This window comes from Lissotriton helveticus, chromosome 6, assembly GCF_964261635.1.
Source record: "Lissotriton helveticus chromosome 6, aLisHel1.1, whole genome shotgun sequence".
In the NCBI taxonomy this organism is placed as follows: Eukaryota; Metazoa; Chordata; class Amphibia; order Caudata; family Salamandridae; genus Lissotriton; species Lissotriton helveticus.
The window spans coordinates 40,004,810-40,021,047 of NC_136067.1; the positions used below are offsets into that span (position 1 = coordinate 40,004,810).

General features: G+C 44.6%; 1 protein-coding gene across 1 annotated transcript in view; it reads left to right on the plus strand.

The window, feature by feature from the left end:
* Positions 1 to 15,106, plus strand: part of LOC144761203 (potassium channel, subfamily K, member 16-like) — a 53,279-nt gene extending 38,173 nt beyond the window's left edge. Inside the window, exons 3-5 of the mRNA XM_078646696.1 lie at positions 1,604 to 1,770; positions 9,706 to 9,874; positions 14,568 to 15,106. Of these exons, the coding sequence (XP_078502822.1) occupies positions 1,604 to 1,770; positions 9,706 to 9,874; positions 14,568 to 14,824 (593 nt within the window). The 3' untranslated portion in view covers positions 14,825 to 15,106. The remainder of the gene's footprint in view (positions 1 to 1,603; positions 1,771 to 9,705; positions 9,875 to 14,567) is intronic.
* The last annotated feature ends 1,132 nt before the right edge of the window (positions 15,107 to 16,238 follow it).

Sequence of the window (16,238 nt, forward strand, 5' to 3'; positions counted from 1 at the left end):
TATTGAAGAAGAATTACCTACATCCCATTTGCCTGTTCTTAAATACCGAATCGGTATGATTCAGTATTTAAGAATCGGTAATCTGGGATTATCTACATCGGGCCCACAGTTTCATAGAATAATGGAGGTCAATTCGAAATTACTTGCCCTGTTCCACCCCTTCAGAAAGGAATAGTAGGCTTTCGAATAGTAATAGTGGAATAAGGTACTCAACCCTATATTGTGACCGGGGTGAAAGGTGTCAGGGTGAGATGCTTGTTAGGTCTTCATTTAATTGTGTGGGCTTTGCTGCCTGCTTTTAATATGTTGACCTGCCATTAATGATTAGGCAGTACTAATAGTGTAAAGTTAATGTTTTAAATTAATTGTGGAAAAAGTGGTGGGATTGCTGTACATGTAGTACAATTGGCAGATTGTACTAAAAGCTGGGTCGCCATTTGTGACGGACAAGAGGGACAGAGCTTCCATTGCACAGACTTTCATCCTCTCCACTTGAGAGTAGGACACTGAGTCAACCACGAATGGTCTGAACCTGCTGTTGGCCCGCCTCCTCCTGGGTAGACAGCCGTGCAGGAAATGAGGAGGATCCAGGCGCATCCCGGATCCGGCAGTTTTTACACATCCAGATCCGGGAACTGGGCTGGTCCCAGTGACATAGGCTGAATTTGTCCTGATGTAATTTGCTGACACCGGGACACATTCAGTAGCGCCCACGTTTTGGGCATGTTTTAATTCTTGGCGGCAATAGTGCTCTATTGCAACGGCGATGGAGTAGCCATACCACCATAAATGTGATCCACCTGCCAAATTTAGATGCGAGCGGAACTTTGGTTTAATCATGGAGGAGACTTCAAGCAAGGGCAGGTTCATTGTCAAAGACAGGTGTACATCAGGATAAACCCAGCTGGGTACGGCACATTCACAAGGGTTTAAACGAATATTGGGGCATATTACCAACAAGTAGCGATATTTATCGCTAAATAGGCTTAGTGACGATTTTTTTATCGCTGAGCATCGCCGGAATTTATCGCTGAGATAACGTGCTATTAGCAACGTTTATCTCCAAAGCGATACATTTTCCGGTGATAGCGGCGAAATGCTTGAATATCGCTGAGAATACAGCGATATTCATGCATTAGCGACGAAATGCTCTTAGCCATGTTATCCACCTCCCATTGGATAACATGGCCAAGAACTGGTCTGGGCAGGTGTTAGTATTTGGAGATATTCGCGCTTAGCGCGAATATTTTCATCGCTACGCCTGCCTTGCTAATAGGCGATAGCGATGTTAGTGACTGATAAATATCGCTAACATGCAAAGCGGGCCCTAAACCGCTCGCTATCACCTAAAAGCTGTCGCTAACTGCTGTTAGCAACAGCTTGCTATTAGGGAAATAGAATTATCGCTGCTTAGCGGCCGAAAACGGCAGCTAAAGCGGCGAAAATTCCCTATCGCCCCCCTTGATAATATGCCCCATTGAGACTTGCCTCACAATATTATCATTCAGCACTTGTCCGAATCCCACCACGGCTAGTATTACGTGGCCTTAGATTCAGTACACACCTCTATAACCATGTACTCATTCCTTGCCCTTGGTTGCAGGCTACGGTAACTTGTACCCCAGCACGGTGGCGGGGCAGGTCTTCTGTGTATTTTACGCCTTGCTGGGGGTGCCGCTGAACCTGGCCTTCCTGAACCAGCTGGGAAAAGGACTCAACCTCCACCTCGTTGCCCTCGAGAGATGTGTGCAGCGGCCAGGTCAACCTGGGGTAAGTTGGTCCCTCAGCTGCCTCTTTTGTGCTTCGAATCAAATGGTTTCCTATTGGTCGTGGTTGGCAGACATTAAGAAAGTACTCTCCTCCCATTTTCTAAAATATATGACCAATATTCACAATTCCATGAGACTTGTTAAACAACACACTTCAGTCAACTTCTCTACCTCTCGCTCATGACCTTGCTTCTCTCTATATCACATTCTGTGTTTACATTCATATCCATCACTCTTAACCCCTTAAGTACTGCCGTCGGCCAATGGACGTTGCGAGCACTACCTTCGTAGTGCTCGCAACCGCAGCCCCGCCCGTTTTGCGGAAGTTCCGCACTACCGCGAAATCGCAGAAAAGACTTTGAAGACCTGGCTATTCAGGGAGGCCTACCATTAACCTTCCTCCCTGCTTTCCCCTCACACAGTTTTCCTTTCCCATCTTTAGCGCCTTGACCCCTACGGGTAAAGTAGCGCTATACAAATTTTCCCTCAACTGAACTCTAGCAGCAAACAGGTTAAACACGTCTCTCTGCCGCGATACGCTGTACCTCATCCCTCTCCGTTTACCTCATTCCTCTTTTTCCTCCTGATCTCAATGTTTCTGTGAGGATCTGGGTGTATTATATGATATAGTTGTGGGGCCTTATCATGGAATACACTCACAAAACCCTTATTGATCCCAGTCAGGCTCATTTGAACAACCTTAAACTCAACCCTGGGTAGCTATGGCTTTCAAGCAGCAAGGCTTGAACATAGGTGTGTAGTGTAAAGTATTTAACAGTACCAAACAAAAAAGTAGGAAAGTCACACAACAAGAAAGAAAAACAACACCAATTTATAAAAGTAAAGTGTAGTTTTATGATTTTTTGGAGTGCAAGATGAAAATTGACCGGGCATTCTTGAGATATGATTTTTCAAATATTTTAGTGCTTTTAATTATGACGACAAACAAGCATTGGTCAATAAAAGTTTGGAAACTTTTCAAATGCTTGTGGAAGTTAGTTTGGCTACTCTGGCCCTGCTTGGGCAGCCGAATCTGACAGGTTGAAGGTATGGGGGGGGGAATGGGGGAACAATGGGGTAGATTTGGACACTCACATGACCACTATAGCATTTTCCAGTTCAGTTCCAGCCTTTACAGTATGAACGCCAAAGACGTTAATGGAGTGGTCCTGATGCTGGGGATGCACGCTGAAAAGATGCTCAATGATGCTCCAGATGCTGTGCGGTCAACAGGAGTGCCTCTGTGGTGCTTCCCTGGTCCACAGGTGATGTGGGGCCTCTTTGTCCAGAAAATTTGAGTCCCACAAAGACCTCTTTCTGGAGATCAAATGGCTAGGGCAGCTGGACTTCTGGTTTTTGGGAACAGTGGTTGGAGTAGGATCCCTTAGTGGGGGCTAGTGTTCCTCTTGGGTGACCAATTCAGACTCTGATGGCACTCTCTCATCCGGCTGATTCAGATGCAACTTTTGTCCATCGAGGAACGGTCTCTTGGGGCGCCCAGCAGCAGCTAGCAGGGAATCTTTTCCTGTGGCTAGTAAATCTTTTTCTGTGGCTTCTTCAGCTCTTTTGTCCCTGGGCTGGTTCCAGGGGATCATCAGACTGATCCTTGGAGTCACTTATTTGGTCTGGGGCTGTGGCTCAACTTTTTTCTGATCTAGGAGCTACAGGAACAGTCCAAACCTCGCTAGACCGCAGTGCAGCCGATGCAGTCAAGCAGGCGGTGCAGCCTCTCTTTGTGCAGCTCCTAGGACAGCAGGGCAGTTCTTCTTTGGTCCTCTTTCCAACTCCAGCATGATCTGAGGTTCAGGGTGCGAGGGGTGCCATATTTATCGCAGGAAAGTGCCCCAAGAGTGCCACGTGGTCACTAGTCAATGGGCTACCAGGCCCCTTCCCTTCTGGTGACTACTTTCCGGTGATGTGTGGCACGCAACAAGCTATCTCACATTAATGCGCAAGGATGGTCCTCCTGAGCATGCTCAGGAAGAAAGGGAGGGTTCCCCGGGGAGGATGGGGGGGTCAGGGGTCACGGGGAGAGGGTGGGGGTGGGAAGGGGGCACGGGTGGGGTAGCTGGGGGTAAAAAGAAAAAATTGAGTCCTCATTTCACCTTAATTCATATGAGTCTTTTATTAAGCAGATGGGCGTATGGGCGACCGCTCAAGGCGTGGGAGATCGAGATTACAAATGACCTGTAACAAGATACCATTTATCTCCTCGAATGAGAATGGGCTTCGGTGTCCTCGGAGACGTAGACTGATAATGAGCTTTTTGGAACGATCTATGGCCAAAGTTATTCTCCTCCAAGAAACTCACCTCAGTTCCAGTGAAAGTAAAGAGATTTTTGTGAAATATAGATGGATAGGTTCTTTTTGTTGCTCTGCACAGACGGTGACAAATAAGGGTGTTGCAATCCTGATTAAGGCTGGGATTGGGGGATTCATAAAGTCATTCTAAACGGATCGGTCAGGAAGATGGGTCATGGCACTGGCTGACTTTAGTGGAAGCAAGCAGACAATTGTTTCCTATTATGGGCCAAATACAGATGACCCCGCCAGTTTACTCAAAGTTCAGTCTAGGGTGGTGGGGGTTACTGCACCTGTGGTCATAGGGGGGGATTTTAATGTTCTTCTTGATCCTCGACAGGATCGATCCAATTATAGTCAGCATGCCGCTGCTCCGCGTTCCAGGAGAACTATGGTCAATATGATGCACGAGTTAGGCCTTTTTGACGCCTGGAAGACTAAGAGCGGGGGGCATCCGGCTTCACTTACTTCAGCAAAAAATACGGGCATGCGTCACAATTAGACTATGTCCTGGTGGATAGGTCAGCCCTAGAGGCCTTGGTCGACATAAAGATACTCCCTAGCATCTTATCAGACCACGCTTCCATTATGTTTACACTTCTGATTGGGAGGGCAAGACGTATTACAACACCAAGATGGACTCTAAAAAGGGCTGTTTTGCACAATCAGGACATAGTCACAGCAGTTAGCATATCTACTAACAACTACTTTTTAGACAATATTGGCTCTGCTTCACCCGAATTTGTCCGGGATGCATATAAAGCCCATGTCCGAGGCCAGCTTCATAGCTTGACCAATTCAAGTAACAAGGAGGAAGCTATGAAATTTAAAAACCTAGAAGGCAAAATTTCCTCTCTAGAGACCAAAAGGCTGACCGCCCATAGAGACAGTCTGTCACAGATCTTAGCCGATTTAGAATGCCTTCGCCTGGAATATCGGGGAATGTTAGATATAAAAGTCAAGGCACAATGGGCAGTACATGCTATGGAGAATTATGAATATGGAGAAAGGGCTGGGGCAATTTTAGCTAGTAAGATTAGAGCGGATCGGGTTAGGAATAATATAAATAGACTAATTATTGACGATCAGGGAACTATATCTTGTCATCAGGAGGACATGGAAAAACATTTGCTTTCCATGTTCTCTGAACTTTATGATGAGAAGGAGTCATCGCCAGGCTCTGTCAGCACTTTACGGTGGTTGGAGAGTAAGGCGTTACCCAGGTTAACAGAGGAAGGCCGATACATTCTTAATAGTCCTTTTACAGAGGTTGAAATTAGATCTTGCACCAAAAAAATAAAAAATAACAAAGCGGCCGGGGCTGATGCTCTCCTAGGGGAGATTTATAAAGTGTTTCAGGATGAGATGATACCAAGGTTATGTGATCTATTTAATTACGTTTATAGCCTTGAGGGTAGGGCTCCGCCCTCGTGGAAAGAGTCCACAATTGTGCTTATATTAAAACCAGGTAAGGACCCTCTCAAGGCAGATTCTTTCAGGCCCATCTCCCTGCTAAACGCGGATTATAAAATCTTTACCAGCGTTTTGGCAGGGAGATTGGCTAAATTGGCCCCACAACTAATTAACTCGGATCAGAAAAGCTTTGTGCCTAGAAAATATATCCATGATCTCACTCTCCAATTGATTGCTAGTATAGACCTAGCAGAGGCACGATCGGAGCCCTTGGCGGTGGCTGCATATGACGCTGCGAAGGCCTTCGACCGTGTCAATTGGGGCTTTTTGTGGGATGTACTGAGCACGATGGGCTTTGGTGCAACCTTTATTCAAACATTGAGGGAATGTTACGAGGGTGCATCCGCTGCGATATTATTAAATGGCCTATTGACATCACGCTTTAATATAAAGAGGAGAACTAGACAGGGGTGCCCCATTTCGACCCTTTTGTTCGGTCTCTATATTGAGCCTTTGGCACAGGCGCTGCGGATGGACGACCGGGTCACACCTTTCAGAGTGGGAGACTACAGTTGCAAGTTGGCGCTCTACGCCGATGATTTGCTGATCTATACCAGCAACCCTGCTGAGGTGCTCCCTAGAGTCGAAGAATTAATGACCGATTTTGGCCAGTATTCTGGGTATAAGATCAACAACTCTAAAACCGAAATAATGTGCTGGGGGGTGGATAACTGGGTGGGAGTTCAAAGCTCTCAGTTTAGGTATTTGGGTAAAATAATAACACCCGACCTCAACAGCATAGCACAGACTAACATAAAAAAGGTGGCTAAGGATATTGATCATCTTTTTTCTAGATGGCAGAACCTCCAGTTGACAATTTATGGATGTGTCAATCTAGTCAAAATGGTAATCTTGCCTAAATTAACATATCTGTTCAACATGTTATCTTTAACCTTTTCTTCCAAAATGCTGGGGAAAATTCAGGGGAAAATAGGTAGCTTCATTTGGGCAAATAAAAACTCTAGACTATCCTGGAAAAAGTTAAAAAGAAAGCTGCTAAAGGGAGGGTTAGCACTTCCGGATGTTCTCTGCTACGCTTTTTCCTTCCAGCTGAAAAATGTCCGAAGCCTTCTTACTTGCCCTGATGATTCCAACTGGGGGTGGTTATTGAAAATAATGGTGAATCAAGAGGGGGGCGGGCCTGGTTTTCTGTATAAATTTGGGTCGCCAAGATTTTACAAAAAGGTACGCCTCAAGGTATTAAAACACGCACTTTCAGTATGGACTAGAGTTAAGGAGAGATGGGGCATAAACTACTATTCAGATTACGCCCCAATCTGGGAGTCTCCGGGTTTGCCGTTATGTCTAGGGGATAGTCTGTCTCTCCCCATTAGGAGAGCAGGGATAACAATATGGTCTGACCTAGTAACATCAGAGGGGGGTTCTTCCCTGGGAGGTTTTAAAACTTAAGATAGGGGACTCCCTCTCCAGATTCAAATACATCTAACTCAGTTCCTGGTTCGTCGCTGAGAGAGAACATCGGTGGGAACGGGGATATTGAGCTTGCTCTCCAGTCTCCCAGCCGCAGGAGGAAGGAGGTGGGATTCTGGTATAGAAAAATGCTGGAGGAGGAGGAAATACAGACCCCACCAATGTATCAAGTTTTGAACTCACCTGCCCTAGAAGATGCTTCAGCTGCTCTCTATGACACATCTCTCCACGTCTTGTACAAGTATATCGGGAAACATCCTTTACAACGCAACTTTTACCATGCAGTGCCTTTACAACACGGTATTTACAACGCAAACCATTACAACACATTGCGCTGGGGGGCGCCCTAGGATAGGGAATAGATTTAATTTACTATCCAACACCTTCCCTACTATCCACGGGGACTGGAGTTGGAATAGTAAATTAAACTATTCACTATCTAGCACCTCAAAGCGCTATGCGTAGTAAAGGCATGCATTGTAAATACCGCGTTGTAAAGGCATGCGTGGTAAAAGCATGCATTGTAATGTCATACATCCAGTATATCAGGTCAGCCTCCCTTAAGAAAAACCATTTTTTCACCATTAGTAGGTTATACTATTCGCCAAAAAAGATAGCGAAATTCGTAAGCCCGTCCCCTGGGTGTCCAAGATGTGGACTAGTCGAAGCAGACTACATTCATGTTTTTTACGACCCATCTTGGGCTCCTTTTGGGTTGGTGTGGAGAAGGCTGTGGGGAGTATTTTTAAAGTCAATTTGACTCTGAATTTAGTTAGAGTTTTTTTCGGTTTGGACACGGATCTTCTTAGTGGGTTAAGGGGGACACAAGTGGCATTATTTCTTAGTCTTATTATAGTTGCTCGCAGAGAGATCTGTAAGCAATGGAAGGACGCTAGTCCTCCTCTACATGAAAATTGGCTTCAAGCGAGATTGAGTATTGCACGTTTGGAATCTGGTACGGCACGAAATGTAAATAGTAATGTTAATAGCACGGTTTGGGATCCTTTAATAGAATGGGGAAGGGAAATGAGGTTGCTCTAAGGCCCCGTAAAGTCCTATGATTACACCATGCCTCGGTATAAAGGGGCTGGCCGGGTCGGCTCCAGGTGAATGCAAGAACACCAGCCATGGGCGCCCAGGATGGAACGGGGCTGTGAAAGTTTATTCACACTGCCTTTTGGTGAAATGAGCACTACAAATTTTTTTTTTTTTAAATGCACAAGGATGGTAACTACGAAAAGAAAACGCGACAAAAAGTGGAAAAGGTGGAACCAAAAGCACTGCTGTGTTAAGACGAGAGCTCACCATAGGGCTCCATATGCTTCATCATAGGGTCCCCTCTTCACACTGGGACTGCAATGTTCTCAGTGTGGGCTACAATTCTCCCGTAGGAGAGGAGCAGGGTTTTTTTTTGTAATCCAAACTATGGGTTTCCTCTATTGTATAGTGGAGAGAGGGGCAGAGTGCAAAACAAAGACTAATATGTGAATTTAAAACTATCTCTTGGTGGGTGAGGACTAACCCTGGGCGTAGTTTGCGAAGTGGGCGCTACACGTAAGTATGCAAAGTGCACTTCGCACTACGTGAGCTACGTGTAGCTACACGTAGCTACGCGAACTGCGTAGTGCACTGTGTAAAATGTTGTTCCCACTGATTGCACAGTGCCGGATGCTTGTCCACACTGTGCAATCAGTGCAAACTGCATCTTGCACAGTGCAAGCTGTCGTTTTCCGCTGCTCGAGTAGATGTCTACTCTAGCGGCAGCTTCCTCAATGGGGACTGGTGGTTTCTCATCGCGAACCCAAGTCACATTGGGTTCTCCGGATGGCATAGTAAATCTCACATTGAGGCCTTGCATTGCTCTTGGGTCAGCTTGTGTGTATCAAGGGCAGTGCAAGCCCTTGATAATTCTGGCTCCTGATGTCATTGCTTATGTGTTGTCGCGTTTAGAGATTACACTACTTTTCCTTGCTTGTCGAAACACTGGCTGTGCCTCAATTTGGAGGGGGCCATTCTTACAGAGTTCTGATTGGCTATCCCACTGGGTATGCCTTGGATTGCTCTGCCCAGCTACACTGCAGGACAAGTGCAAACGGTCTTACTTGGTATTCAATGACGGGTCCAGTACTACAGAGGCGCCAGGACTCCTGCAGCAGAAAGCTTCAAAAGATACAATTAAACTGATGTAACCCCTGTCTGCCCTGGGTCACCCTTAACCAGACCCCACAATAATCAATTGAGAAAAGATGGAGGGAAACTGACTGCACTCACAGTATTTTAAGATTGTAATATAATTCTTGGCCTAATCCAAGTTACCAGGATGTCCCCTTGGGACACATTACATGCAATCAATCTACATACAAACCATTTACCTGGTCACTGGTTATCATGAATGTCTGCATTGGGTCAGGGAGGGTGAACGCCTCACTCCAAGCCAGTATGGACGCTGTCTCAATTCCTCAGCCCTAGTCCTAGAGATTATGTTTTTGTGGTTTGTTAGTTCAATGGAAACAAAACAAGACTACAATACCCAGAATGCATTAGGTTATCACACTAAAGTCAAGGACTGAAGCAGTATCTGTGATGTCCCAGAGAGAGGGGGACATGCCTATGTGGACCATCATTGGAGACCTGTGATGTTCATGAGAGGGGCTGCTGACTACTTTACAGGTCAAAGGGCAGTGATGCATGTCACTGACATCTGTGTCCTCTCGCTTTCTATGCTGCACAGAAGGTGGTGAAGACTGTGACGGTGACATTGTTCCTGACGTCGGGTACCCTCCTCTTCCTCGTCTTCCCTCCGATGATCTTCAGTTACATCGAGGGCTGGAGCTACGGACAGGGTTTCTACTTCGCCTTCATCACCCTCAGCACCATTGGATTTGGGGATTTTGTGCTAGGTAAGGAGTGGCAATTGTCTGTAAACTTGTTCCAGTTTTCCCAGACACTCCTGGTTTTTTAGGTCTCGCCAAGGCAGTGCATGCTCTGTCTCTTCAAGACATGTTGTATCCACTCTGTGGCCTTACAGCCCGCCCATTGCTTTTGATTCATTTCTTCACATGACCTTTCCAAAAGCTTTCTTCTATGTGGGTATTCTGTGTTTTTTGTTCCTCCTTCTTGTGTGTTCACCTGTATCATTCTATTGACAACTTGCATTATCATCACATTGAAAATCTGTGGGCTCTTTAAAAACTACCGTATGGCGCACGACTGAACATATAGTGCACAACTCACTGAGCTACCCTGTGGAACTTAAATGCGCTTGTCTGTGAAGTGAGAAGTACCAAAGGAGTTAGCAATGAAAACCAATGCAGAGGAAGGGGAAACAACCTTTACAACGCAACTTTTGCAACACACTACCATTACAACGAAACTTTTACAACGCAACATCCATTACAACGCATGCCATTTCAACGCAACCATTACAATGCTTGCCACTACAACGCACACCACTACAACGCATGTCTTTACAACGCAGTCATTACAACGCATACCATTACAACGCATAACATTACCATCCAACACTTACCCTACTGTTGCACCCCCTGGAGTTAGAATAGTAATTTTTACCCCTACAAAATCCAACATGTACCCTACTGTTGCACCCCCTGGAGTTAGAATAGTAATTTGTACTCCTACACTATCCAACACTTACCCTACTGTTGCACCCCCTGGAGTTAGAATAGTAAATTTTACCCCTACACTATCCAATACTTACCAAATGCAATGTAATGTTATGTGTTGTAATGGTATGCGTTATAAAGGTATTATGCGTTGTAATGGAATGCGTTGTAAATGTAGTTTTTTAATTTTCGTTGTAATGGCATGCGTTGTAATGGAATGCGTTGTAATGGATGTTGCTTTGTAAAAAATGCGTTGTAAAGGTATGCGTTGTAAAAGTGTGCGTTGTAGTGACATACATCCCAGAGGAAGTGTAGCAGCCTGTACAACACGTCAGGGCATGGGTACAAGCTCCTGATTTTGTGAGGGTGGAGTGAATAAAACTGCTTCATCAATTTGTGTACATCTCTTGCAGCAGAACTTGTCATATATAACTGCAGATGAGAATTGTGTTACCCACAGTAGGGCTGCTCATCATGTCAAACTGTAACTGGCCTGACTTGCAGCTGCCCACCGATGATGCGTGTGCCAGAGACATGAATGGACATCTGTATCCCAAAGCAAGAGAGCCACAAGCAGCCCAGACTGCCAGGAGTCCAGGGTGACCTGGTAGGAATCAACTCTATGGCTGCAAAGTTCTCTGTAACTCTTAGGTCACCCGCAGCTCACCAACATGTACCATGGCTGCCCAGATCACACCCACCAGGGTGACCAGATGTCCCGGATTTCCCCAGACACTCCTGGTTTTTTAGGTCTCACCAAGGCAGTGCATGCTCTGTCTCTTGAAGACATGTTGTATCCACTCTGTGGCCTTACAGCCCGCCCATTGCTTTTGATTCATTTCTTCACATGCCCTTTCCCAAAGCTTTCTTCTATGTGGGTATTCTGTGTTTTTTGTTCCTCCTTCTTGCGTCTTGTTCCCTCCCATGGTGCAGTGACCCAGTACGTGCATCATTTCACGTTTGCCTATTTCAGTTCATTGATGCACACAATTCTTTTGTTTTTTTCAGCCCGTGATTTGGGAAGGTTACCTATTGTTTCTTTGCAGTGTAAGGTTCCCTATTGTTTCTATGAATCTCTTAGAACCATTTCTGTAAACAGCCCTGTAAATCTTATCCTTATCTCATCACATTTGCAGTTTCTGGGGGCACCTGTTCCATCCACCCAACCCCTCCCTCATCACTGCTTGGCACCTCTGTCATCTGCCACTCTTTCCATTTCCTTCCCTCTGATTCCCACTTTTGCTTCCCAGCCCCTTGTTACAACTGCTTCCAATTGAGAGCTATACGCACTTGAGATACCGCCAATCATCACACAGAGGCATAATGCATTAACAAGAATTATTGCAACATATATGCAAACCTAAAACTTTACAGCTATATATTTTATAGAAAGAACCATTTGTGCACAGTCTTGCGGTTACCCTGCATGTTCCAAAAGTTAACATTCAGCAGCAAGGAAAGCAGTTGTGCGTGCCGTCTACTTCACCTTCATCGTGCTGCATCATGTGACTCAACTTCGCTGATGGGCGCAGGCACGATGCTGCAAGAGCTGATTAATTTACAGACATTGATTCACACTTTTACATCAAATCGCATCAGCAATACTCCACAAACCAGCGACCAGAGAGGAGAAAACAAAAATAGAACCTCTGTTTAAAGTGAAACCTATTTGCTTTGTCAATTCTTGTTTAGAACTGCCCTGACGTTCTGACATATTGCAATAAGTTACAAATATGTCTTGATTTCTACAGCTGGCAGTGCGGTGCATGCTCACATTTCCACAGACCCTTTCAAGAGGAATCATATAATGGACAGAAGGCAGATATTAAAGATGGCGGGGTGAAACTGCATAGGCGAAGACCTTAGCTCAAAATCCAAGCTCATGTGCCTTCCTTTGGGCTTCAACAAATCAGGGTGATGTGGAAGCAAGAGAGTGGTGGGATTTAATAAAAAATGTGACACATGAAAAGATAGTTTAAGGAATCCCCAATAATAACCTATGAGAGGAGCAGACCTCACAGTAGTTTGGGTGTTTGTCTCTACTAGGACACTTAAGTCAACTGGCTTGTTACCTGGTGAGAAGCAAGGCTGACGGTTGTGGCCCATTTCGTTTGGCCATTACATTGAGAACGGACCTCAAAGTTAATATTGATTGGACCATGTTGGATTGTATTTGGCCCCAATAATGACGGTAATTGCATTGTTCCTGCAGGCACTCTTCAATTATGTATTGCCTGACCGAAGTCGAAGACGGTCTGCCAAATTGTGTGAGGACAGGACTCTACCCATTGAAGAGTAGGTGTCAGCTCCTTCCTTTTATCTTTGACAAGTGGGCATTCCTCTGCTGTCAGCTCTTTTTGGGTTTTGAAACCCGTATCCTGTGTTTGTGGCTGTCTAGAGATAAAGCACTGATCAAGCCCCCATAGATAGGCTGGCATACAGGACTGGGCTGAAAGGGGACCTGTGCACATCGAAGGCTTTGCTTTGAAGTCACCTCCACATCAAAGGCACTTTTTGGTATAAATACTGGGTCTCTGACCCCATCTAATCAGACATTGCTGGACGTATAACTGAAGCTCTGCTAGACAACTGGTGTGCTGCCTAAAGAACTCAGCTGGACTGCTTTTCTGGGAGGACTGCTTTTCCTCTTGTTGCCTTGCTGCCTGCTGTTCTCTGACTCTGTTGAAGGAGAGCTAGACTCTGCCTTCTCCAAGGGCTTGATCAAGAAGTCTCAGGGACAACAAAGACTTCATTTTTCCCTATACAGCGGCTGGGCACTGCCTTCTGCTGGAGTGACCGAGGAGCTTGTGTACGATCAGCGCTTCATGCCTGAGTGACAGCTGAGTTTGTTTAAGATCAGCGCTTTCTGCCCGAGAGACAGCGAGTTTGTCAACAAGTTTGTCACAATATTTTCTATTTAGGAATCATCATTAGTAGCTCAAAAGAAAATCCTTCACTTTGGGTGCCCTTATGAAGTGGGAGGCAAGCAAGCATCACCTGGATATCATTTACAAAATAAACTTCTAAAGTTTGAATGAGCACATGGACAAGGGGTGGTCATTGCATTTTGAAGCTCCATTGTTGAAGTAATCGCAGTATGTCTGATCCTCGTCAATGCATGTGAAGTTCTGTTGTTGATGCCATCGGAGTATGTCTGATGCTGGTCACTGCTTGTAAAGTTCCATTCTTGATGTCATTGGAGTATGCCTGATGGGAAGTTCCATTGTTTTATGTCATTGGAGTATGTATGATGTTCGTCACTGCCTGTGACATTCCATTGTTGATGTCATCTCAGTATGCCTGATGGTTGTCACTGCATATGAAGTTCCTTTATTGATGTCATCGGAGCATGTCTGATGCATGTCACTGCCTGTAAAGTTCTGTTGTTGAAGTCATCGCAGTATCTATGATCCTCGTCAATGCATGTGAAGTTCTGTTGTTGATGTCATTGGTGTATTTCTGATGTTCGTCACTGCTTGTAAAGTTTCATTGTTGATGTCATCTCAGTATGCTTCATGCTGGTAACTGCATGTGTAGTTCCATTGTTGACATCATCACAGTAAGTCTCATTTCTTTTGACGCTCCAGTTTTAGATGTCATCAGAGTATGTCTAATGATGGCCACTGTATGTGTCATTCCAATGTTAGTTGTCATCGCAGTACGTCCGATGCTGGTCACTGTATGTGACATTCCAATGTTAGAAGTCTTCGCAGTTTGACTGATACTGGTAACCCCATGTGACGCTCCAGTTTTAGATGTCATCGGAGTATGTCTAATACTGGTCACCATATGTGACATGTCTAATGCTAGAAGTCTTCGCAGTATGTCTGATGTTCATCACCACATGCGGCACTCAAGTTTTACATATCATCGCAGTATATCTTATGTTGATCACCGTATGTGACGTGGCAACGTTAGATGTCATCGGAGTATGTCTGATGTTGACGTTTATTCCTTACTCGCTTCCCAGGAACGGATCCAAACAAGCACTACATCTCCGTCTACAGGAGCGTGGCCGCCATCTGGATCATCTTTGGACTAGCCTGGTTGGCTCTGGTCTTCAACCTGGGAACCACCTTAATGGAAAAATTGCTCCACCTTGGCTTGCACCCGGCCAGAGCTGTGAGACTGGAAGAGGTGGGGGCTGTTTCCAAGCTGGAAGAGCGTCCCAACCAGTGCCGGGATCGCCACAGAACTTCCAGGGTCTACGATGACTACAGCGGCTAGAGTAAGGTTCACGCTCCAATACCAGAGACTAAGGGCCTGATATGGATCTTGGCAGACAGGTGACTCCATCACAAAAGTGGCGGCTATCCCAAATTTAAATCCAATAGGATATAATGGAATTATATTTCGGTGGACGGGAAATCCGTCACCGTTGTGACGGAATAATCCATCCCCCGAAATCTGAGTCAAGCCCTTGGCCAAGAAAGAAATTAGGTTAAGGCATTGGTTGGAGGACAATTTATGCGCAGACTACAGTTTTAGAGAAAAAGAGAGAAAAAAAAATAATCCATAGTTTTAATGAAACAATGACATATTATTCTACAGTACACGTGCCTTTTTCAGATTATGCACCAATAAGAGTCTAGATAAGTTACGTTGCATGTCTGAGCCTATAGTTGAAGTTGTCTGATTTTTGCACCATATTGTGCCACTCATATGCTTGTCAAAATGCTGTGGGCCCGATTCACAGAACTAACTTAAGACAAAATCCTAAACTTACTACCATTTTGATATTCAAAGAAGGCACTTACTCATTTTGGTATTCACAGAACGCACTTACTCATTTTGGTATTCACAGAAGTTAGGAGTCCTAACTTTAGGTCTACTAATCGCCTTCTGTGAATACCGAAAGTCTTAAAGTTAGGATTTTTCTCAGTTTAGGAGTAGTAATGTCAGGACTCATAACTTTAGGACTCCTAAACTGAGAAAAATCCTAATTTTAAGACTTTCGATATTCACAGAAGGCATTTAGGAATCCTAAAGTTAGGACTCCTAACTTCTGTGAATACCGAAATGAGTAAGTGCGTTCTGTGAATACCGAAATGAGTAAGTGCCTTCTGTGAATACCAAAATGGAGGTAAATTTAGGATTTTGTCTTAAGTTAGTTCTGTGAATCGGGCCCTATATGTTTGTATATATTTGCCAAAATGAAAACGTTGTGAGCAGTAGACTACATTTTGTAAATACATTTTCTCAAAATTCAGATCGTATTTTGTAGTCACAGATTAAATGAGGTTGTTTCATCAGTCGGTGCTCCCGCCTTAATAAGACTTCATGATAAAAAAAATTGCTCAAATAAATATTCTGCGTATGCAGAAAGCCTCTCGTAGTATTCATCTATGTGTTTTTTTGTAGAAATTCATTGTATGACAACTACAGTGAAATTAACCACAAAATATTGCAAAAATAAATCTAGTCAGCCAAGCTTTCATTTTCATGTAGGCAAGTTCCAAGTTTATTGATGAATTGCTTTAGAGTCCTGCTGAAGTCAACAATACGAAATATAAAACTTGACACATCATACAATAAATAAAAGTTTAACATATTTCAAGTAGATTTTATAGGACCCGATTCACAGAATGAACTTAAGACTAAATCTTAAACTTACTACTATTTGGTATTTACAGAATGCACT